Source organism: Cynoglossus semilaevis, chromosome 4 (genome assembly GCF_000523025.1).
Source record: "Cynoglossus semilaevis isolate Cse_v1.0 chromosome 4, Cse_v1.0, whole genome shotgun sequence".
Taxonomy (NCBI): Eukaryota; Metazoa; Chordata; class Actinopteri; order Pleuronectiformes; family Cynoglossidae; genus Cynoglossus; species Cynoglossus semilaevis.
The window spans coordinates 17,634,286-17,657,430 of record NC_024310.1 but is presented as its reverse complement, the minus strand read 5'-3'; the positions used below and the strand labels follow the sequence as shown (position 1 = coordinate 17,657,430).

At 39.1% G+C, this 23,145-nt stretch overlaps 3 protein-coding genes across 4 annotated transcripts; 1 reads left to right on the top strand and 2 right to left on the bottom strand.

Annotated features, from left to right (window-relative positions):
- Window positions 1-432: 432 nt before the first annotated feature.
- LOC103378498 (serine/threonine-protein phosphatase 2A 65 kDa regulatory subunit A beta isoform) lies at window positions 433-12,478 on the bottom strand. Its single transcript, XM_008309745.3, has 15 exons — window positions 12,193-12,478; window positions 10,718-10,808; window positions 10,488-10,588; window positions 9,901-10,133; window positions 9,580-9,727; window positions 9,335-9,490; window positions 8,570-8,684; window positions 7,807-7,877; window positions 6,835-6,969; window positions 5,744-5,917; window positions 5,548-5,608; window positions 3,250-3,404; window positions 2,998-3,140; window positions 2,022-2,113; window positions 433-1,926 (listed from the first exon to the last, which is right to left on the bottom strand). Exons 1-15 carry the CDS (start codon window positions 12,268-12,270, stop codon window positions 1,910-1,912), a joined length of 1,770 nt encoding a protein of 589 aa, XP_008307967.1. The 5' UTR covers window positions 12,271-12,478; the 3' UTR covers window positions 433-1,909.
- A 586-nt stretch (window positions 12,479-13,064) lies between these two features.
- On the top strand, window positions 13,065-14,941 carry med29 (mediator complex subunit 29). The gene is made up of 4 exons (XM_008309744.3): window positions 13,065-13,481; window positions 13,606-13,664; window positions 13,816-13,900; window positions 14,148-14,941. The coding sequence occupies exons 1-4, from the start codon at window positions 13,308-13,310 to the stop codon at window positions 14,373-14,375; spliced, it is 546 nt and encodes a 181-aa protein (XP_008307966.1). The 5' UTR covers window positions 13,065-13,307; the 3' UTR covers window positions 14,376-14,941.
- Window positions 14,942-15,829: 888 nt separating this feature from the next.
- On the bottom strand, window positions 15,830-23,136 carry mlf1 (myeloid leukemia factor 1). 2 transcript variants are annotated; one of them, XM_025055296.1, is made up of 8 exons: window positions 22,995-23,125; window positions 22,621-22,651; window positions 22,143-22,305; window positions 18,050-18,133; window positions 17,834-17,962; window positions 17,109-17,268; window positions 16,854-16,992; window positions 15,830-16,677 (listed from the first exon to the last, which is right to left on the bottom strand). In XM_025055296.1, the coding sequence occupies exons 3-8, from the start codon at window positions 22,266-22,268 to the stop codon at window positions 16,611-16,613; spliced, it is 705 nt and encodes a 234-aa protein (XP_024911064.1). In that variant the 5' UTR covers window positions 22,269-22,305; window positions 22,621-22,651; window positions 22,995-23,125; the 3' UTR covers window positions 15,830-16,610. The 2 variants fall into 2 exon arrangements, with proteins under 2 accessions (XP_024911064.1, XP_008307965.1); XM_008309743.2 differs by lacking the exon at window positions 22,621-22,651 and having other exon boundaries at window positions 22,995-23,136.
- Between the last annotated feature and the right edge of the window lie 9 nt (window positions 23,137-23,145).

Here is a 23,145-nt window from a genome sequence, read left to right as displayed (position 1 = left end):
AAAATCACCCAAAACATGCCTTGCTATCTAGTCATGTATGTTAACATTTTTCAGTGTAATTATTCTTATATACCTTGTATCTCAAGTTATTACTGTATTACTATTGAACCACATTTATTTACTGTTGTCTTTCTCTTCCATCAATACGTATCTTTTTGTCACCTTCACGCATGCTTATCAAAATCCAATGTGATTTTTCTGCTTAAATTGTTTTAACATTTGACAGCACTGATATTTTTAGATAGGGAAATAACTACCCTGGGCTAGAGGTCATTTTTAATGGTAAATTAGTTTACTGTCCATCCACTGTAATGACTTATTAATGTTATTAGAGCGTGACTGGTTTCAAAGGTTCAGTGTCAGTTTATAGCAGTGACAGAATTCTTGAATTGTTCATTTAAATGTGTTAACTAATAGACAAAGGATGACGTGTCTTACTTTGTGTTACTTTATTTGGATCAAGATACAGTAGTACAGCGTCCCAACTGTGGAGAATTCAAAATAAAAATAAAAGCACAGTTTGTGTGATACAGGACAATCAACAATCATGGATTATTTAAGAGAACAAAATGGAGGAGCAGTGGGGAGTGGGAGCAGGAACAGGGGAGAGTGGGAGCAGCAGGGGCAGAAAACGTTTCTTTATCAACACAGACATTACATTAATTCAAACCAGCCCAGTTCCCACCCCAGAATAAAACACGTTGCAGCCGTACGAACAAATCCTCCCGGTCCCTCACCCTTCTTTCTTTGAAAGCGTGCACTTGTTATGTCCTGTGAAGATTTGTGCGCAGCTGCCCTGAATGTTGGCTGACCGACGGCCTATAAATCTGAGTGACTGGGCCTGGGTTTAAGGGAGAATTGGGTAGATCTGATAATCCCCCAGCTCTGATAGCTGTAGTCAATTTACTTTTATGGTTCCGTTAACATCCAGGCAATAAAACGTCCCTCACAGGAAAAACAACGCTGTGGTTTTCTTGGTGTTTTAAGAGAACAAGACAGGTGAAGAGTGTTTGTCCAGGTCGACTGAGAGGAGACACAGCTGCTAATCAAAGTCATTGGCACAAAGAATGAGTGCAAGACACCGCAGGAGGAGGAAAAAGACAAGCGACTGCTACAGTCCACCTCCACTGAGGAGAAGGAAAGATAATGATGAGAAACATCCTGGGACCGAGTTGGTCCCTGAAAGAACTCGTTTGTCTGACTTGTTACTCAGCATCAGAAGACAGTTGGTTTAGCATAGACACATACATGCAGACATCACAACTGATTACCTGATCACAGGCAGTGATGAACATCATTGCTTTCCCTCTGTGTGTGACACAAACAAGTTTGTTCAACATCAGTCCTGTGGAGCTGAATCAGGGCAGAAGAATGACCCATCACTGGGCTGAGAGAGGAGGAGAAGGAACAGTTCCTGCTCCATCTGCTTCACTAAGTGTGTGTTAGTGTGTAACACTAACACACACGGCACAGAGATGGGAGTAAGAGCTGAACCACGTGAAGCTGTGGTCGACTGCAAGAACGTTGGTATCAATATGTACGGAGGAGGCTGAAGGAATCGGAGGGAGTAATGTAGGAGGGGCTGTGGTTAGCGATGCCTAGCTAAGCTGCTACAGTAGCACATTGTTTAACATGCATCACTGCACTCCACGTCATCGTATTTCTACCTTGGTTGAAGCAGACATTTACAGCAAACAGGAAGTTTAACCGAGAAGCGTGTGCTAGGCCTGAACATTAACTACAAATTAATAGTAAAAAAAAAACAAAACAAAAAAAAAACAGATAAAACAATTGTTAACAGCTTTCTTTATACATTTATCAGTTGTTCCTGAACATCAATAAATATCTTGTAAAAGTGTTTGTATTGTTGTTGGTTTCAGGTGTTTGTCTGGTTCAGCTGTAGGGTTGGTTATGCGAGGGTGAGAACTACGTAAAAGAAAAAAAAAAAAAAGAAAAACATTAAAGAATTGTCATGTGAGATTCAAAGTGTTCAACATTTGTTTTTTCCCCCCATAACGTACCACTGATGGCCTCCTGGGCAAAGTACTTAACGTCCATGTCTGTGTCTGTGGCCAACTTCTCCAGCACTGGCTTCACATCGGCCTGAAGAGCACTGGAGGAAAAAGACAGGAAGTGGTTAGAGCAGACACTTAGTGAATCTAAGGATTCAACATAAATATACAGCCAGTTCAGGAAGTAAAGAATATTATATGGAAAAAACATTTATATCTTTTCAAGTTCTCTCCAATGTTTTGACAGATGTTACAGAATAAATGTAGGATCTGTGGCTGGAGTTACTCCAACACTGACAATCTGGACAGATGAGGAACCACAGACTACGAGATTCATCAGACTGACAACAGTCTTCAACAGACAAGTGAAGACATGACACAGACTGCTGTCTGAACTCCAACCAACGTTATTGTATTTTATGGACTACAAGTTTTCTTTTTTTAGTTGTTTGGTCCTGTGACTGTCAAAAATATATCCCATGCCACCTATGGCCACAGGAGGGCACAGTGGACACATGACACTGACTGAAAAACTGCACAATGTAACCAATTAAAGATCTTTGTCTTCACTTCTTGCTTCTCACTAAAATTGGTTTTCTCTCCACTTCATCTTCCAACACTACTTCCTGTGTCCTAGCCTCTCATTTTCATTGGCATCACATGTTTACAGTTGGGTCAGTAATGAATTCATACTTGGTCTACTTACTGTATGTGGAGGTTTGAGTATAAAAAAAATACATTGATTGGCTGTGACTGAGGTCAGGTCAGTCCATATCTAACACTAACAGACTAATGTACCAACATTCTTAATTTCCATGACTAAAACCAGATGACACAGAAGTTTCCTGACTGGGATGGTCAAAAATCCGCGAGTGTCTTCAGCTTCACAAAAACATTGTCAACAGATTTATTTAGCCCGACTCTTCCAGGACTTCAATCATAAGTGCAAACCAATTATTCTGCTTCATTGGCAACAATAACTTACTTGCTGTCGAGGTACGGGCCAATCTTCTGGAGGGACTTGGCCACATTGAAGCGAACGTTGGCCACCTGGTCATTGGACATCTTAAGGACCACTGGCAGCATCTGCTTAGTGGTGATATCCTGTCCACAGGCCTGTGACAGAGCCTGCAGGAAGACACAGCCAAAGCACAAATCAAGGTTTTTGGATAAAACTGAACAATAAGGAGACTATTTACTCAAGAGAATTCTGGTGAGAATAAAGCCACTGGCTCACATTGATGCAGAAAAGAGTGGTCATCCTGTGGAGGTAATTGGGGTCATTGGCCATGCCCAGAACTTTGGGCACGATGGTGTTCTGAGCCCACTCAGCTCCAAACTTCTCCACCAGTTTGGTCAGATTGTTGGTGGCAGCTTCACGAATGGCATAGACTGAAAAGAGACAACATTCAACAAGGTCAGTGCTGCAGGTCTATGAATACACCTTTGAACAAGGTCTGAAAACAACCAGCAAACGCACAAAGACACTATGGAATGGACAGGGGTTTATATTTTATCATATCTGAACAGCAGAATAATCTAATGATGAGCAAATTGTGATTTTAAAGAGACAGAAATAAAGAAAATAAGCTTTTATTAGTCATCTTATTTGACTGTGTTGTTTGTTAAGTCATCAGTGAAACACCCATTGATTAACAATGGTCAGAGAGTTGTACTTTACAATGTCTGGGGTGGGGGGTACAGTGAGGGAAGAAAGATTTTGTTGTTAGCTCCAAACACCACAGCCCTTCCGCTCATGGGACTCAAACTGGCAATCCTGTGATCTAAAGTTTGCTTCTGTTACCACAAAACCATAGGCTGCACCCACATTTTGAAAAGATTTTTTTTTAACTAGGCTTACATAAGTGCACAGCTTTCACCCCCAAGGGTTTAGAGATTAGTGGTTTGTGTTTTGTAAAACCTGTGTATTCTTTAATCCCAATTTATAACTAAATCTCACATGTCCCTAATTCTAATCCCAACTCCAAAACAAACGCCTGGAACTTCAAAATACCCACTTACTCAGTTGAGGCCATAAATTGTCTCCAAAACAAAGTATTTTCCAAATGACATGGCCCCACAAGTATAGTAATACCAGGTTCACACACACAAACTTCTGACCAAACTGGCAACAGCTGCATTCCGATGATGTCATCCAGCTGGCCATTGTCCTCAGTAGTAAGTTAGTTTTTCTAATAAGAAAGCTCAATGTAAAGTTGAGCACGAACACACTGGGAATGAAAAATGTTTGCAAAGAAACTTCAAAAACCCAAAAGCTAACACCTGTCGTGTGCACAGTCCCCAGCTCTGGGTGAGTGTCCCACAGAACAATACTGAATGTTAAGTCACAATTTTAACCTCCATTATAAACACAGTACTGCAGGGTGTTGTCCTCAACACTCAGGTTAGAGTAAGTAGGTTAGAGGGAAGTACAGACCTTTACAAAGTAATTAATTGTAAACCTCAATATCATCTGGGTTCCTCCTTAAGTATACAATGCTGCTCCTATAGCCGTGGAAGACAAAACTGAAGTTTATTTATCACATGCTCAGTTATAGACCTGTGCTGCTGACAGGCTGTGACTGACTAGAACATGTCATAGAAGTAAATATAAAAAATACATCTCAGGATACAACATTAAATGATTTTGAATATGTAAGCAGATTGTAAGCAAAACAATTGTTTTTTACCACTACACTAATACACATAACGCCACACACACACACACACAAGTGTTGTCCACAGAGTGTTACGGCTTATTTTGGGAGTTCTAATAAGGTCAAACCATTGGAACCATTTGTTGACTGAGCTGTATTTAAAAGGTTTCTATGATAAACATATTCTCTCTTTGAGGGAATAGTAAACGACATGAAGTAATATCACCTGTTTGACCCCAAACAGTGGAGAGTAAACATCCCTCTGTTCTGACAGGGTGGATGAGGACTAAAGAAGTGGACTGCATCAACCAACTACACTGCATTATTGAATGTGGGAGTGGAACTGAAGGAACACTGAACAGTGTTTGTTTTGCTGTTGAGTTACAATAACAAAAGTCAATGCAAAACACTAGGCTCCTACTTCAGAAAAATCACATGACACTCCCTTACTTTCTGGCTGACGTGCCTTAGGATAATTGTTAGTTAATTGTGCACTAATGCCTTTTTTAATCACTGCGGTACTTCAATCTATAGTAGTAGCATGTTGCTGTGAACACAGACACCACACTGAGAACAGAGCTAACATTAGCTAAACAATCCTGACACAGAAACTGCCCACATTAGACCACATGACAGGATTCAGAGCCAAAAAAGTCTTCAAATGTGGAATATAACAGTTGTAATTGCACTGTGAGTTTGTTCAAAATTGTAAATGTAGTCATGCCATGAAAAAAACATTTATTTCTTTAGTCCTTAAACAAAATTAATTTGAATTTCATAAATGCTGTGTGAAATATTTCTTATTTTAATAAATAAAACATTACATTAATTAAATCTCATTGTGCTCTATGGACATAAATACATATTAAGTGTCTTACCGTGGTCAATAAGCCAGGCCATGCAAAGAGTGTTGAGCTTTTCATCAAAGAATTCCACTCCCTAAGGATTAAAAGAACAATAACAATGACTTCCTGGTCACCATCAGCTGAGCTCATATGTGTTTTGTTTGTTAAAAAACAAACAACCACTGTAACTTATCATGGTTTCAGCATTCATTTTAACTGCATGACTCACCAGTTGTCCTGCCAACAGAGGCATGTACTCTATGATGGCGAGGCGGACCCTCCACTTAGCATCTTCTGCCAGCTCCACGATGGCAGGCAACAGTGACTGAGAGAGCTGGCGGATCCCAATCACCTCGTTGACACAGTCGAGGTTAGAGATGATGTTGAGACGCACCTCGGGGCACTACGACATCAATCAAGACGATATTTGTTAACACAAAAGAGTCATCCACTATTGCTACTAAACAAAAATGTCTTCCATCTGTGTTTTTCTTCTGCAGCCACACAATAGGAGCCGTAAATGAAGATGTTCTACAGTCTTCTCCAAGTGCAGCAACTAAACAAATTCAGTGGCCACCTTAATTCCAACTCTAAACAATCAACCAACAACCAACCATCTACACTCCATTCTCTGATGCTTATCTCACCCTAGGCCATGGGGGCAACTGCCCAAATAGAAGCCAAGACTTCACTTTCATTCTCATTCATTCTCTGCTGGTGGAATCTCAATTATTTCCATGCCAGAGACACAAGGTCCCTCCAGTGCATCCTAGGCCTGCTCCCAGTGGAACGCACCCAGAAAACCTCACTAGGAATATGTTCAGGAGACATCCTAACTTCATCTAGCTCCTCTCACTTTAGCTTCACTGAGACTGAGCTTCTTCACATTTCTCTACTCAAAACTCAGACACCTTGGCTGGGCATATCATTTGTGATTTATTTGAGCTACTCTGTGTCACTACACTTAAAACAGGTGGGTTTTTTTGGATAAAAAAAAAAAATTTAAAACGATAAAAAAAGAACAAAGGCAGACAAAAAATTATGTCCGTTACACTGCACTAAATCATCATAGTATGGATTCTCTCCCTGTGACAGGCCTGTTGTTACCACTGCAGCAGCAAATCATTCAAAATGTCTGCAAAATCAAAAATTAAAAAAAAAAAAAAAAAAAATTAAAGTACCGTCCATCACGACAAATATTTAACAGGAACTGTTGCCAGGCTCATCAACTTCTTAACCTTGTATGTGATATAAAATACAGCAATTCCTTTCATGCTACACAAATGTTTTTTTCTGGCAGCAAAGCTGCATTTCCCTTACCTCATCCTTGAGCTGTGCCAGGAAGAGTGGCAGTAAGTGCTCTATTGTGTTGTCCTTGCCCAGAATGGTAGAAAGACCCATAATGACGGAGGCCAGGGCTGACTTCACATGTTGGTTGGTGTCTGACACAAGTTCCTGTGTGGGGTGGGGGGTGGTGCAGGAGACAGAGGTTTAGGAGGCAACAGGACTTAGGTCAGGCAGTGAAACAAATAACTACCATACCTTTGGGAATAATAATTAAAGAGAAGCAGACTATAATTAACTGTTGCATTAAAAACACAAAGTCATCTAGACACCAGGGCAAAACTACTTTAATCATGTCCTGGACAACAGCCAACCTTATATAAACATATAAAGGTCAAAGTAAAAAAAAATTATTAAAAGTATTAAAAAACAACTACAACAAAAAAAAACAGCACAAGTAGGTTGAGGATATATTTAGTGGTCCTTTTTCTCTCGACATTTTTACACTTAAAATGTCCCTTTAACTTTCTATGTCCGTGAGTCTGATTGTAGCTACCTGTATGACGTTGTTCATGTTCATGTTGATAGTGTTAACAGAATGACACTGTGACAAACAGTTCTTTACCACTGAAACTCCTGTCACCTTTAGTTTGCTGTTACACGTACTAAAGAGCCAACGGGAAAATATTTTAAAATGAAAACGTCTATGATTGAACTAACAGTAAAAGAACAACAGTGCCACCTGCTGTTAAAAATATTACCACCACAGAAACTTAAGGTTTATCTTTGGCAAACATCGTCCAAACGTCCCTGTGAGCGTTTTGCATTGTTATGGGTTGACCTGATGTTTCCACCATCATGAGCAGCAGGTTTCATGATGCAGCAGAACGGAAGAGTTATTTCCACAGTTTTACTCTCTCATTCTGGAGTCTAGTAGTTTTAGGTCTGTCAGTGGTTGTTAAACAAATGACATAAAACCATACAAAATATACATTTTCTGTTTTTTACCTTAACACATGGCAGGATGTGGGTCATAATGATTTGCTCACGACTGTCCTCTGGGAGGTTCTCACAGAATTCTGACAAAAGAAAAAAGTAAAATAAAAAACTGAAACAACATACAGGTGTGTATTGGGCTTTGAAACTTGAAATAATCACTAACTCATTTGTCTAACTTATTTGTCTTGTTTAATGTCAATGTATCTGTGCAACAAGAGTTTACACATTTCATACACAGCTGATTGCTCAACAATCACAACTTTCACGATCACATTTGAACCTATTAGAATAAAGAGGTTAGTTTGACTGCTGATTTGTAAGTTTCATTTTAGAAACATGCAAGTGCAATTGTGATCCATTAATCGTCAAATTAATCTTTTTTTGGAAAATACCATCAATAATCAGGATTCGTTTTTATGAACAACCCTGGTGTATTGGCAAGAATTTGGCGAATAAATATGATAAATCGTATCATCATGTTTAATGTCAATGTATCTGTGCACCAAGAGTTATCAGTAATTTTGTTTACAGGTTACTAAATTGGCACAGAGGGATTTACATTTGTAATCACAAGAGATAAAAAAAGCAAAATAAAATGAACCAAAACTATGAATATTTGCATGTTATTTGTTTAAAAAATTAATATGGTGCTGTAGAATATTGATACAATATCATTGCAAATGTCAGTGTATTAAATTTTCTTACACACCTGAAACAAACAAAATGCAAAGCAATGATGGCTGAATATTTTCTCCTCTGTATGGTGACTGACCTTTGACTTTGTTTGCTGCAGCAGCACGAACCTCAGCTTCACAGTCCTTCAGAAGATTCTGAAAGGCTGGGACCAAATCGTTCTTGGTGATCTCAGGACCCACTGCTTTCTGGAGCTACACGGCAAGAAAGAAACCACATTTTACATTTTAACACAATTTAAAATGTGTTCTTATAGTCAAAAAATACATTATTATTATAAATGCAACAAGCTACATAACAAATGCAACAACAAAGGTTAAACTTGTTTCATGGTTTATTCTTTGCCCTTGCAATTAAAATGTGTAACTAGGAGAAACAGTATTCGGTTCACATGCAAAACTGCTGACTGTAAGACCACAGCCAAGTTAAACATTTAATCAAATAAAACCAGTTAGGAATGGACTTCTGTCAATAACTACTAAAGATATGTCTGTGACGATTCTCATTCATCCAGGTCACGTAATCCATAGATTTTAGTTGTAAGCAACTGTACTTCTTCTCGGAACTTGAAAGACGTTTTGTTTCTTCTGTTTCTGATGAAACTGATGACGAATCTCATCAATTTATGATGAAACTGATGAGGAACTTCATCAGTTTTTGAGTCCAGTTGCTTACAACTAAAAGCTATGGCTATGGAAGAAATAAGGGGACACAGAAGGTAAACATCAACAGAACATCAGTTTGACTGTACCTATCCCCTTTATATAAAGTACACTACTTTTTCAAATACAGTTCACCAACTACACCCTCCAAGAGCAGGCACAGTGAAGCAGAGCAAGCTTACTTCAGAGAACTTGTCAGCAACCATGTAGCGAACCCTCCAGGACTTGTCCTCTGCAGCCTGGCGAAGGGTTGGCATCACTAGGGTCTCTAGGTCTTCCTGAGGCAGCAGTGTGGCGATGCTGACACAAGCCTCAACTGCCAGCAGTCGCACTGAGTCCTAAAGGAGATCACAGTAACACATCACGGTTCAATAAAGGGGTTGTGAAGAACCAGGTGAAATAAATAATAATAAAAAAGAAGTCATACCTGCTCATCAGAAGCCAAAGCAGTGAAGAGGGAAATGATGTCACTTTTTACATAATCCAGCTCCAAGACTTTGGCAAACTCCCCCAGTTTAGAGGCTGCAGCACGACGCACCATAGGAGTGTCATCTGAACACAAGGTACGGAAATGCCTACATTTAAAAAAAAGAGAGAAAAAAACCCAAAACAAGTTAGAACAATCTGGAAATCGTGGAATACTATTTTAAATTATTTTTATTGTATGTATAAAAAGATGCAACAGAAAAATAAAACAAATGAATAGATGTTTCATTCTAAAATTGCTGTTCATAGGAACGACACTTACTGGCGTATCTCAGCCTTGACAGTGCTGGACACACGAGGATAACATACACTAAACAGGCCACAAGCAGATGTGCGAGATGTGAACCAGTCGCCACTGGCCAGCCGCTTTACCAAAGGCTCAAAATGGACTTCCAGGTCAACTGGAGAATGCTCTTGAGAGATTTTGCGCAGAGACTCCACAGCTTTGTCTCTGACTACTGTTTCTTCCACTGTAGCGAGGCTCTCCAGGGGAGGCTGTATGTTTGGCAAACAGTGAAGGAGACTAAATTAGAATCTGTCTTTTCTTAAACAATATATTCTCAAATTGTACATTAACATGTCACAAAACATTTTGAAGGTCAACTATGAAGCACCTATATTTTCTTTACTAGTGATATTATTCATAGTTTAGGTAGACATGAGAACGGTTCAATGGTGACAATGATGTTACATGCTAAAAACATTTTTTAAAATAAAGCATTTAAAATGTAGTTTTCACAAAACAGCAATCCAACAGACAGTATTGTCAATTGTGGTCCAAATTAGATTTAATACTAAGCATTTTTTCAAAATAAAAATTCACAGAGATTAAAACTGTCACAAACTGACCAGGAGACAGTGGACATATTCAGGTCCTCCCACCAACATGGTAAAATTTCCAAGCTGCTCAGCCAAGGCCAAGAGGACTTCATCTTCATCATAGATAGTATCTGAAAGATGAAAAAGGCACATAAAACTCATGTGGAAACAATATTCTGTGACAGAAAAAACGACACGGACCAATACCAACTAACTAACATTAACGAGGTTTTAGAGAGTGAAGTGTTTTAATTTACTACCTGTGAGAAAAGGAAGAAGTTCAGTGCGAGTCCTCTCTACTCCAAGGGCCAGAGCAATTGTGGACAGTTTCTTGATGCTGTTCAGTCGTAACTGTATACAAACAACAAAAACAATAAAACACACTAATATTAACCTGGTTGGGTATATTTAGCATCTCCAGTGAATGAAGTAAGAAAAATCTGCTCACTCAGAATTATAAACATTTTTATTGCAGCAGTGGCTATTTCTTACCCTTTTAATAAAAACTATGATCAAAACTATAAAATATTAAGTGCTTTTTCCATATTACCTCTACCTATTAGATAACTTCATGTACAGTGTCACAAATTCAACCAACCCAAACATTAGCTCAGTCATCCTACAGAGTTTTACAATGTAAACAAAATCCACATAGAACTCCATTCATATGGATGTAAGTGATATATATATCAGTAAAAACGTGAAATAAACCATCACAAATACATACATGATGTTCTCAATGACCACAACTTTACATCCAAACTTTGGATTCTGCATAATGAGGTTTCTGTTGTTCAGAGACAGCAGTAGATCCAAATACCAGTTTGCTGCAGATCAAGAGCTATTTCAAGATTGTCTTTCTTAATTTGCCCAACACAATAACTGAAGGTCCTTCTATCCCAGGTCATTCAATTCTAGGACGTTCAGTTAACCAGCTAACTGCTACTTAGGTTAGTCTAATTGCCAAATGTTTAAAGTCTTAGATTATATGACTGAAATAAGCAATCAGATCTTTTTTAACCCACATTTAAACCACATTTTAAGACGCTTATTGACAATGTGTGCTTATATTTCTTTTATTTGAGCCTTTTTCTCGTTACTCCATTTTATTTTTAAAAGGCTTTTCTTCTCTCTAAATAATGACTTTCAATAATGTGGAACATTATAGATGTCTACTGCAATGTCACACTGTAGTCAGAGCATTAGTGTGAGAGTAATGACGCCAGTACTCATAGGCGGCGTTTCGTTACAACATTACCTGATATGTATGTTACTTTGTTGTACGAAATGCATCTAGTTGTATGAAATACAACTATAATCTTTATTTTTGTTTGGGTTTAATTTCTACATAAAGCGGGCTATGGTGTCCGGTTGTTATGATTGCTAACTACTTAGCACACCGTTGGTTCGAAACATTATGCTAGCGGCCAAAGTACACACCCGGTAGACTATATTGAGTCGTCACTGTTTCTTTGCGTAATTGTATTTCAACTGGTTGCAAATCTTTCCACGTCAAACTAGATTATTCCAAAAAATTATATGTGTAACAAATATCGAAATGCAACACTGAGGTACAATGACTAGAGGGGCTGTGCCCGCCCGGCAGAACGTTTCCGATCAGGCCTAGGCTAAGATGCTAGCCTTAGCATCTTCTAGGAAGGGAAAATTGCTGGACACGTCGTCACTTTTTTTGTTAAAATGAAAAAACAATTCAATGTGCAACAAAAAACAATACCTGAACATCTTCATTTCGCAGTTCGTCAATGAGAACGGCGATAGGGTAGAGAGAGTCGTCTCCATCAGCTCCTGCCATTTTGGATTCAGTTGCAGTTTTCGAATGGCGTTGAGGATCGAGTACGGGGTTTCTGGCAGAGGAGAGCGGCTGCAGGGCCCTCCCTTCACTGCTACGAGTATGATGACTTCACGGACCCTCCGACAAAAAACGCTCACAGTAATGACTTTAGAAACTATAAATATACCCCTTTTAATGTACACAAGGAGAACATCTATCTCTCCGCCGTCGACTTTAGATTAAGAATAAGAAAATGACTATTATAACTATATAACTATATATTATAACTTATAACTATGGCAACGCGTTTATTTAGCCTTCTAATATGTTGTAGTCGGTAAATATAAAACTGTAGTACTTTCCCCTGTAATCAATGGCCACATCTTTACAATATTGGCTTTTTATGACCCTAATGTACAGTATATGGTACTTCTATAGAGTTATTTTCACTGACACTAATTTGTTATAGTGTGTGAATTGTGAGTTCAACGTTTTATGTTGAAAATCGCGGTGCGGCTCACAAACACAAAACCCAGACATGTACGCTCTAGTTTGTATTTCATACCAAAAGAAAAAGAAAAATACTTTTAACTAAAATAGCAAAATAAAAATCAAAGCCTTATTTAACTTCCACGCTTTATTTCACAAACCGAATGTTCGGCGTCTGTGCATTTGTGCCACTTCTTCCTTTGTTCTCTAAAATACATACGGTTTGAAAAAGAATTGTAACCAATGGTAACTAAAATGGACACATTTTGAATAAAGCAATAATCAAAGTCATTATAATGATTACTTTTATTGTAATTCATGCTGCTGTTATTGTGATTAATAGTGGCTTAAATGAAATGAGGCCGAAGTAAATAAAGATGATTTTATTTACTAAGGACGACAAATTGAATAAAGGGAAATGTATAATAAAAAAGAAAAAGAAAAACTCTACTTAAATTAAAACTCAAAATGGCCAAAAAAAATTCACCGTTAATCAGACGTTTACTCTGTAAGACCACGAACCGGATGAAGTATTCAGTTTCCGATGCTTTCGTCACTCTGTACTGGTCATGATGGCGTCTCAACAACAGCAGGCCGGCGGGTCGATGTCCCAGCCCGGTTTATTACAACCTTCGTCAATACAGCAGGCTCAAACACAACAGCAACAACTCAGTCAACAGCAGGACTTTGACCCCGTTCACAGATTTAAGATGCTGATTCCTCAGCTGAAGGAGAGTGTGCAGGTACCGAGCTGAGCCAAAAAATCTCAAACTGCGTTTATGCGCTTACTACAGTTACTGTTGATTTGACCACAAACACAGAGTCTCAATAACATGCTGCAAACGTCATATTTATTTTCATTTTCAGAACGTCATGAAGATCGCTTCTCTAAATTTGGCTCATAATACGACCATTGACAACGGCACGTAAGTACTGTGATTGGATTGAACGTGTTTTACATTGATGCCCGTGATGTTTGATATTGATATTAAGTCAAATAAATAAAATTCCTGTGAGGTTAATGTGTATGTGTGATTTTTGTACAATTGTATCTCTTCTACAATTCTTCTGTTTTAGCAAAAGCAGTGATTCCTCAGTTCAGCGCTTTGACAAAAGCTTGGAGGAGTTTTATGCTCTGTGTGATCAGCTAGAGCTGTGTTTGGTAAGGCTGCAGTAGGTTTTGATTAGTAAAACATTATTATAGTGTCTGACGGGATTTTAAGTTTTTAGACCAAACACCCTTCTACTTTGCCAATCTACATGACATTTAAAAGCCCTTTTGAATAATGGCATATAGTTCATGTGTGTCAATGAACTGTGAGCCACGTAGTGAAACCACATTTCTGTTGTCCTGCACGTATTTGTGTAAACACTGTATTGACACCAACACTTTTTTTCCCTGTGTGCAGCGACTGGCCTACGAGTGCCTCTCTCAGAGCATCGACAGCGCCAAACATTCACCCAACCTGGTACCAACGGCCACCAAACCTGACACAGTACAGACAGAGTCCATGTCTTATGCCCAGTACCTGTGTATGATCAAGTCTCAGATCTCCTGTGCCAAAGATATCCATAATGCTTTGCTGGAGTGTTCCAAGAAGATCGCAGGAAAGGGACAGCCACCAGGGATGATGTAAACATGGACTCAGTATCTCGATCCTATCTGGATACTTCAGCCTAGTCCATGTGTAGATGAGTGTTTTCTGAAACTGTTTCTCCTGGGTGTTTTGGCCTAGTATTTACAGTTGGTTATTTCACTAAAGATGCATCTTTGGATAAAGGCAGATGATGTCATTAGTTTTCCAGTTTGATGTCAGGGAGAAGATTAATTTGACTGTATGCCGAAAAAAACCTGTGGTCTCCATTTCGCTCATTTGCTGGACACAGTGTGAAGTTATGCATTTTGGCATTGGCGACTGTGGTCAAAAATGTCACACATTTGACAGCACTGAACCGCATGTTTATGGAAAGTAAGAATGTGTAAGCATGACTATTTAAAATCAGAATTGGTCTCTAGCTTTGTCTAAAGACAAATCTTTCACCTCTTGTTCTTCAAAATATAAATCCGCCAGATTTGTAAATATTTTCAACAAAGTAATGTCCTGAGATAACCAGCAGGTGGTAGCAGAGCTGCACTCTTCTGAGGTCTTTAGTATTTTGTATTTTATTTGTACTGAACCATTAAAACCTTTTCAGAGTAAAATTTGCCTTTTTTCACCTTATTATTCTCTTTGGTGGTTTTGGAAACAGCAGCTGAATTTTTATTTTATCCAGAAGACAAATTATTTTCATTATTACATGTATTATGATATTGTGCATTAGTAAAGAAGACGGGATGTATTTTAAAAAACAGTAGGCTAGTGATATAAAAAAAAAGGATATACGATTGTATAAAATTGATTAAATAAGGTGCTCTCTAGTTTTTTTCTCTCAAAATTAATCATTTTATTTTCCCTGTTACATCAGATGAGGAAAATTTCATTTTAACCACTAAGTGCATTTGAACCGTCGTTAAAATCACTCCGGTATAAAGTTACTCGAGTATTGCGAAGAACATTTATCTAACACTTGACCCCAGTTGAGCTGCCCCCTAACAGTACATGGTTACGTGCGTTTCAAACTTCAACATTCGTCAGTTCAACATTCAACATTCTTCAGCTATGCAGCGAAACACCGCCCTCGAACTTCTGGTGGTACTGCTGCGGTTACTGGATTGGTATCAGTAAACTCCTAACCTAAAAGCGCCATAATTGAACGTAGCATTGAGCCACCTTCAACAAAGAAGTGCGTTGGATGGTTCAAATTCTGACATTTAGCTCCAGACAGATTTCTACCTACATTCTTATTACAACTATTTAAATATAACTTGCAGTTTCCTTTCAAACATGTTTACATTAGGTACATGATAAATATATTTAATAATTTCACTTAAAAGTAAACTACTTACCTTATCAGTAAATGCACCTCCTGTTATAAGCCTGTTAAAAGAAATAAAAATCAATACTCAATATCCTCCGATGCAGAGATAGAGTTGAAAAATGCTGACTGTTATGCTATTCTCTGTGGTGACTGACATAACCAACACAACACATTCATATTCAAATGCCCACATGTTTATTAGCAGATATATGCTTTTATTTTTAACCTCTAACAGGTACACTGTACAAGCTTGAATGAATGAAAACAGTCCAAATGATGACAAAAAGTTTGCTTTAAGTTGCATGGAAAAATATGAGAAACTAAAGTAACAGAGGAATAATATAAATATAAAACTTTTTTTTTTTTACAAAGATTACAGCAAATAAAATACATTAAGGTTAAAGAGAGGCTACTGGACAAAATTACAAAACTGACATGGTCAGTGCATAAGTGTATTCAATAGTTACCAAACTCATCAGTTTGTGTGTAGAACAGATTTTAGCAGGATATTTCATCTGGAGCTCTATAAAATCTATATACCTACATATTAAAACAAAATAATGACAATTAACTTCTATTAAAACTGCTTATGGAGTAAGATCTGTCTGTGTTGCTACATCAATATATGTATATAATTAATTTGATTTTATTCTCTCTTCTATGATTAAATACTCTAGGGGGAGTTCCATTAATATCTTTTACAGCTCTCCTAGCTGCTAAATTTAGTGTGAATTTATAATATGACCAATCAGCTGCGATCCCTGAAAATGTCCTGTCACTAAAGCTGCACTGGTCTGAGTTTAAAGGTAAGGCACGTTTACATACACAGTAGTGTGGTTTCAGTAGAGATTAATCAAATAGTAGGTAACAAATGAGTGTGTGTGTTTGTGTACACGCGAGACAGAGTGTAATAATGCAGAAACAGACTTTGATCAGCACATCACCAGAATAATTTACTCTTTTGTTGAAGCCAAGAACTTGACTTTTCTTTTGTCCTCACTCTGGTTTTTAGGTTGGTTTCTGAGGAGACAATGTGGACAGTCACAGTTTAAACAACAACAGAGATCAACATGACAACAGCACAACATTCACTTGTCCTCTGTCTGTCCACTGTCTCTCTCTGGTTGTGGTTTAATTCAAAGCTGTGACCCTACATGCTTGGTGTGTGTGTGTGTGTGTGTGTGTTTGACACTGACCTGTGGTTCTGCTCTGGAGAGGTGAGAGCCGCCCGCTGAACAGCGCGAGGTCGGACGTTCTCCAGTCGAGACATGGGGGCAGAAGGCTGGAACTTGGACACTCCCTGTTTCCACTCATCGTCAAAAGACTGAGCTTCAGCTGTGGGTGAAAGGTCAGGGTCACATCTAAGAACAACTCACAGTGCATTACCGCAGTGACTCCAGTTGACAGCCAGTTAAACAAAAACACATAGCCTTTTTTTCATTCCGGCGTACATTCATCCAGGTTCTGAAAGTCCTGAACGAATTCCTTCTCTCCCGTCTTCTTATTCAATTTCTTCTCAACAACGTGTCCTCGGTCCTGGATGTGGTGGCCAATGGACATCTTCTCAACACCACTCTCAGAGTCTTTGAGCGCTTTCCTGGTCTCCTTGATCTGGTGAAGATGGAAAAAAAATATTTAAAACAATCGAAGCATTTCTCATGATTTAAGAGCACCTTCTCTGTCCCTCTACAGTTCCTTGACCTTCTGTGGTTTCAGTTCCACACTCTATGTTCCAGAACCATCCAAAGATAAAGTGAACTCTGTTCTTTGCCCACCATTTCTCTTTTGACCAGCAGGTGTCCTTCTTTTATTAACTTTTTATTTATTAACAGCAACAGCAGTGTTTATTTGGTCAAAGACTGATATTGTCTCCCTTTTTTCATTTTCCTCTTTACTCTGAAGAGAGAATCATCTCAGTCTGTGTGTGTTCCCTCCAGAAAGAGACTCTAAAATTTAGACAAAGACATTTTCTTGCAAGAAAATAAAATGTACAGGTACAACATTTTTATTTTCCACAATATCCTTTAGTCAGTCTACGAGAAGTGGATTTAAAAGAAAAATTATATATATATTTTAATTTCTCAACGAGGAAATTGTGTAATAACATGCTGAGATGACTATTATTTCATTTGGAAATAATGCACCACGGTCGGTGGACATGTGACGGTGGACTTACACCTCCAGGAGCGCGGCGTGTGGATGAAGACGCCTGGAAAACCTTGGCGGGCTCATCCCCAACCTTTGAATACGTCATGACTGAGGAGGAGCTGAACGAGTGTGTGTTGGAATCTGAGGACAGGTTCCCCTGGAACACACACACACACACGTAAATAAATCAGTTTATGTCTGAGAAAGGAGCCAAAAAAAGAAGAAAGAGGAAAATGAAACGTACAAAGTTCTGGTGCATGTCCTCCACCCTGTTCCTCATGTTGGCCATCATGTTGTCAAACATGCCGAAAGGATTCCTCATCATGCCCTGCACAAACACAGAGAGAATCAAACAACAGCTAAATGTGGCGCATTCAGGTGTCAAGTCTCTGCTGTGGGCTGAGGTTCAACACTCGGCTCTAGTTTGAATCTCTGGATTTGGAATGAAGACAACCCTTGTCTGCTCTGGGCTTGACTTCACAGGATGAGATGACTGTTACTCTGTTACTTTCAAAAGTACTGAAGTAGATAAACAGACATTCATTCATTGATTTTCTACCAGTTAACACTCTTTAATCATTGGACAAGGACAAGGTTTGACCCCAGACAGTTCTCCAGTTCAACACAAAACACATACAACAGTCAAACAACCATTCACACCTATGGCCAGTTTAGAGTAAACAAGTGACCTAATATACACTCTGCATGTTTGTAGATGTTTTAAACCCAGTGTCAGATTAGGTTTTTCTGCCGACAATACATTTCATAGAAACGAACTCAAACCTCAAAGAAAAAAATATGGAGTGAGTGTCATTTGAAACATATGTACCTGTACACATATAAAGAGTCTTTACTGAGAAAATACCATAAAGTAGGCATTTATTATTGACTGTGATTTAAGTTTGAGAGCCTGAACAGCTCAACTACTGCAGTCACTTCAAACTCATCCTTGTCCTGAACTCACTGTGACCTGAGTGAACCGACCCTGACCAGCTGTTCTGATATTCTTGGCAGGTTTGGACTCATAGGATGAAGCAGGTTCCTCTCTGCTCATTAACAGCTCACGAACAACCCTGTCATGTGACCAGACATCCAGTGAATCCAGAGAGCAGTGGCTTATATGCCTGGAACATTCACACATGGTCCAAAAACTACAAACCAGGTCTGACACATAGACACACACAGAGTATGATGAAGGAGTTCCTACTCAGAGAAATCAAAAGACAAACAAATCTGTCAAACTGTGGTTTTAAAAAAATCTTTAAAATAATATGAACTACTGACTCAAACAACTCCAGTTAGACTTCATCCATGTTTATTTCAAATTCAGTAAAAATAGATAAAATAATTGTACTTCAGATGTTGGTGGTAATATATAATATAATAGAAAGACAAGATCAAATATTGCTACAAACATCACAACACTACTGATTCTCTGAATTATTAAACAGTGAAGTAGTATTTTATCTCCCTATAGTATTTCTGCCAAATATAATCTAAATCCCAGTAGTTGTCCATGTACCATAATTTTAGAACCACTATTACAGCATTTGGTTGAAGAGCTGACCGTCGTGTCAGCACAAAGGTAAACGATCCTCTTGAAATTAACTATGTATTTACATGGATGTACTTGAGCAGCTTTGACACACACATACATGACACACACAACACAGAGTTCGTGTGGACATTAACTTGTTCGGGTTGTCTCACGCTGGTCACTAATCTGCTCACACAGCTACAAAGACCTCTCCATGTCACCTTAGCGTGACCCTTTAAGGCCACAGGCCGTCTGAGGGTGTAGGAAGCCAGGGGTGACAGGGCAGTGAGGTGGGGTGGGGGTGGGGGGGGCAGCCCCCAGTTACACACTGTTGTCTCTGGGCCAAGAAAACCACAGGTGCTTACGACTCTACGGCCCTGGATTAGCTTCTCAGCAGCCTTTGTGTGTGTGTGTGTGTATGTGTGTGTTTTCTGAGGGCTGTAAGTCACTGGGGTATTGTGCAGAATCAGAGCGTGTTGAATGACCAGTGTTCCATGCATAATTTGGAGGCATTGCCAAAGATTAGCGTGGCTTTAACGCTGAATCCCAGAGTCATTCTAGGCAGGCAGGAGTGGCTCTGTGTGTGTGTGTGTGTGCGGCAGGCAGCACAGAGTAGCAGGGTTCAAGGCTGCTCAGCTCAGCTCTTTCTAAAGGTCAAGCTGATGTAAAAAGGCCCCTTACCAGCATCTCTGAAGCCCCTCAGCCAATTTTATCTCAGAGCGGCATTCATGAACGAATAAATGCCACTAACATATCTGTGACCATTATATATAGACTGGTCAGATGTAAAGAGCAAATTGGAGCAGCAAAGCAAGAAACCTGACAGTGTTGATTCTGACTCAAGATCACTTTTCAAGCTTAAGATCTAACACTGTGTCTGAGTCACTGGTCTACAGGGACCTCTGGGATGGCCTGCATTACATTGCAATCAACATTACATTTGTACTTGAAAATAAATAACAGTGCTGACAACACACTGACCAGAGATAACAGTCAACAGTCTCAGCATAGACACACACGATTCTATGGCGCTGTACACCCCCAGAAACACAGTTCTAATTGTGAAACAAATATTCACACCAAAATTATCACTGTAATTTAATCCCCAATCTGGATGATTTTGCATGTAGGAGGAAGCTGAAGTACACATAAAAAATGAGAATGTCATACTGCAACACCATCAGTAACCACTGGGGACAGAACCAGTCTTTCTGTAAATAAATGTTAAAATTTCACTATAAGAAAAAGACGTGTAAATATCTAAATGTTTTAAAAGCAGTGTCCCAGTAGGACATGAACCAGGTCTTATCTTCCAGTCCTGCGGGACCTGATCTAGATCTGACACAATCTTCACTCAGAGTTTCTATTTTTATTATTAGTCTCTCTCAGTGTATTAACTTTTTTTAATACTACAATTTCTCTCCAAAAAGCAGGTGCTGCACATTCTGTAGTTTTCTTTAACCAAGTCGTTGTTTGATTAGTAAGCTCAGGGAAGTTTCTTTAACATTATTATTATTATTTACAAAATTCTACTTTTTTTCTATTGATGTTAGTATATATTGTTTTCCTTTTTAATGTGTTGATTGATTTCCATTTTAATGTGCAGACAGTAAAAACAACATTTGTTCTGTGAATACTGGGATTTACAGTACTTTACTTGGATGTTGTTTTGTTGTTTGAGAGCATGTGTCCCTGTGATATTGGAGAGCAGTGAGCTGTCCGTCAACTGGCAGTGACCGCAGTAGCACTGCCAAGACACATTCTGCTGGACAGATGGTCCACGAGAGTAACAAGGACTGTGTGTCTGTGACATCTGAACATATGGCTGCAGTGAGACGCTAACAGAAGCAGCACAGACTCAGCCTTCTGACCACTGCGGTGGACCAGAGGACAGAATGTTGTCCTCAGATGGAAGTGTGTGAGGAGTGTGATAAAGATCAGTGCAGTTCCCTGGAGTCTGTTAATATTTATTTTTACTCTTAAAATAGCATATATGAAGTGGAAGGTCAAATGAGTATGAAACCTTTGACTGAGTATTACTGTGTTTGATGAAGTAATGTGTCAGGAGGGAAATATGACAGTGTAGTAGGACTTCACCCGCTGTCACTGAGGTCATTTGTCAAGTGCTCAGAGCCCCTCCTCAGCTGGTATTAACTAGTTAGTGGCACAGTGATAATAAAGGGAAGCAGGCTCTTGGCTGTTGAGGCTAAGCCTCTGATGAAAGTTATTATCAAGGATAGATATATGAGGTGCTGGGATCAAAGCAGGTGGACTGGGTCTAGGTTGGACTTGGCACAGGGCTGATCTGGGACAGGTGTGCTGTCATTGGACAAATCTACAAACCTCTAGGCAGTACCTCCTTGTCAGACCACCTAGGGGTGGCAGACCACTGGTTGAGGATCAGACAGTTTATTCTAATGTGACCACTGAAAACAGCGAAAAAATACTTTTTTCTCTGTGGTGGGAGATTTACACCAACCGTTAAGTGTATTTGCAAGAAAGCGGTGTGTCAGTGGAACAATGCCCTATAAATAGTGCTCCTCAGGGCTGTATATAACTGTGCAGAGAGGCCAAGGGGGTTACCCTTTCACTAAAGCAGCCACTCACATGGCCTCATACCTCAGTCAGCCTCTGCTCCAGTTACACTGTCAGTGGCCAGCTCCCAGTATAACTTCAGTAAACTGAGCACTTTCTCCAAAACACTAATCATCAGTGGTTTTAGGGCCCGGAGTAAAGGGGAGTTGAGAGGGTCAGAAAATAAATAAATGAATAAATGGATGGATGGATAGCAGGCTCTTACCCAGTGTTCATCTCTCAGAGCCAGGGACGAGCTGGGACCCTCTGCCAAGTTGTGACCACGGCTTCTCCCATCCATTGTACTGGGCATCAAGTGTCCGCCAAACGGGTCGGAGAAACTGCGCATCATCTGCCGCACATGTTCCCTGTGAGCTCGGACTGGCTCCCTGTGGAAAAGGAAAAAAACAGATGCTCCTGAAATCATAAGAAACTTGGAGATTTATTTAATTAAACATGCAAAGTCCAAACAGAAAGACTGCTGACCCTCTGTCTGTCAGGCAACACAAGCCAACCACCTTGTCACTGTGTAGCTTCATTGCTAACTACAGCGAGCTTACGATTAAAAACAATGTTAAAAGCAAGAAGATATCCTGAAATAATTACTTCATGGCTTTCTCCCTTCACTCCATGGTGTCAGTCTGCTTCTGCTGGACACTTTCTACCTTTTATTTATTTACTCTTCATTAACATGTATGTCTCACCTCTATAAGTGATTTTCGTTTCAGCAATAACCTAAAAATAAAAAACATTAAAGCAAAATAAATGATATTTTAAATGAAAACAAATATGATTTTGAAATGTTACTTCAGTAATTAGACCATTTTAAGTAAAACATTTTATGATGACATGAAAATGAACATTAAAGTTACAGTTGCCTGTCAAAATGTCGTGTTAAGTCTCTTGGAATCGACGTTAAACAGACCGGTGCCCAATTTAGACCAGACACATTTTATTTTTTAAATATTATTATGCCCATTTTATCGACTAAATTTGATTATTTTTGCTTTTGGTTTTTGTTTACTTTCTGATTACAACCACAGTTACGGTAAAACATGACAGCAATTCAGCTACTCACGAGAAAAACGCGTCGTCGTCAATGTCTCTAAAAGCCCTGTTAAACATTTCCACGGCTTCCAAATCCGCAACTAATGAATGGAAATAAAATAGTAATTCAATAAAAACAGGAAATAAATTGGTTGTTCCGCAGGTTGAAAGAAAAATACGTG

What these genes read in the sequence shown, in the direction of transcription:
- med29 (XM_008309744.3), top strand. Translation starts at nt 13,308, where the DNA reads ATGATGGCGTCTCAACAACAGCAGGCCGGCGGGTCGATGTCCCAGCCC. An exon ending in AGCTGAAGGAGAGTGTGCAG is followed by an intron (nt 13,482 to 13,605) that starts GTACCGAGCTGA and finishes TTTCATTTTCAG; the next exon opens with AACGTCATGAAGATCGCTTC. An exon ending in ACGACCATTGACAACGGCAC is followed by an intron (nt 13,665 to 13,815) that starts GTAAGTACTGTG and finishes CTTCTGTTTTAG; the next exon opens with CAAAAGCAGTGATTCCTCAG.
- mlf1 (XM_008309743.2), bottom strand. Translation starts at nt 23,041, where the DNA reads ATGTTTAACAGGGCTTTTAGAGACATTGACGACGACGCGTTTTTCTC. An exon ending in CTCTGAGAGATGAACACTGG is followed by an intron (nt 18,134 to 22,142) that starts GTAAGAGCCTGC and finishes GTGTTTGTGCAG; the next exon opens with GGCATGATGAGGAATCCTTT. An exon ending in AGGACATGCACCAGAACTTT is followed by an intron (nt 17,963 to 18,049) that starts GTACGTTTCATT and finishes TGTGTGTTCCAG; the next exon opens with GGGAACCTGTCCTCAGATTC.
- LOC103378498 (XM_008309745.3), bottom strand. Translation starts at nt 12,270, where the DNA reads ATGGCAGGAGCTGATGGAGACGACTCTCTCTACCCTATCGCCGTTCTC. An exon ending in ACATCCTGCCATGTGTTAAG is followed by an intron (nt 6,970 to 7,806) that starts GTAAAAAACAGA and finishes CACCCCACACAG; the next exon opens with GAACTTGTGTCAGACACCAA. An exon ending in GGCCCGTACCTCGACAGCAA is followed by an intron (nt 2,114 to 2,997) that starts GTAAGTTATTGT and finishes TTTTTCCTCCAG; the next exon opens with TGCTCTTCAGGCCGATGTGA.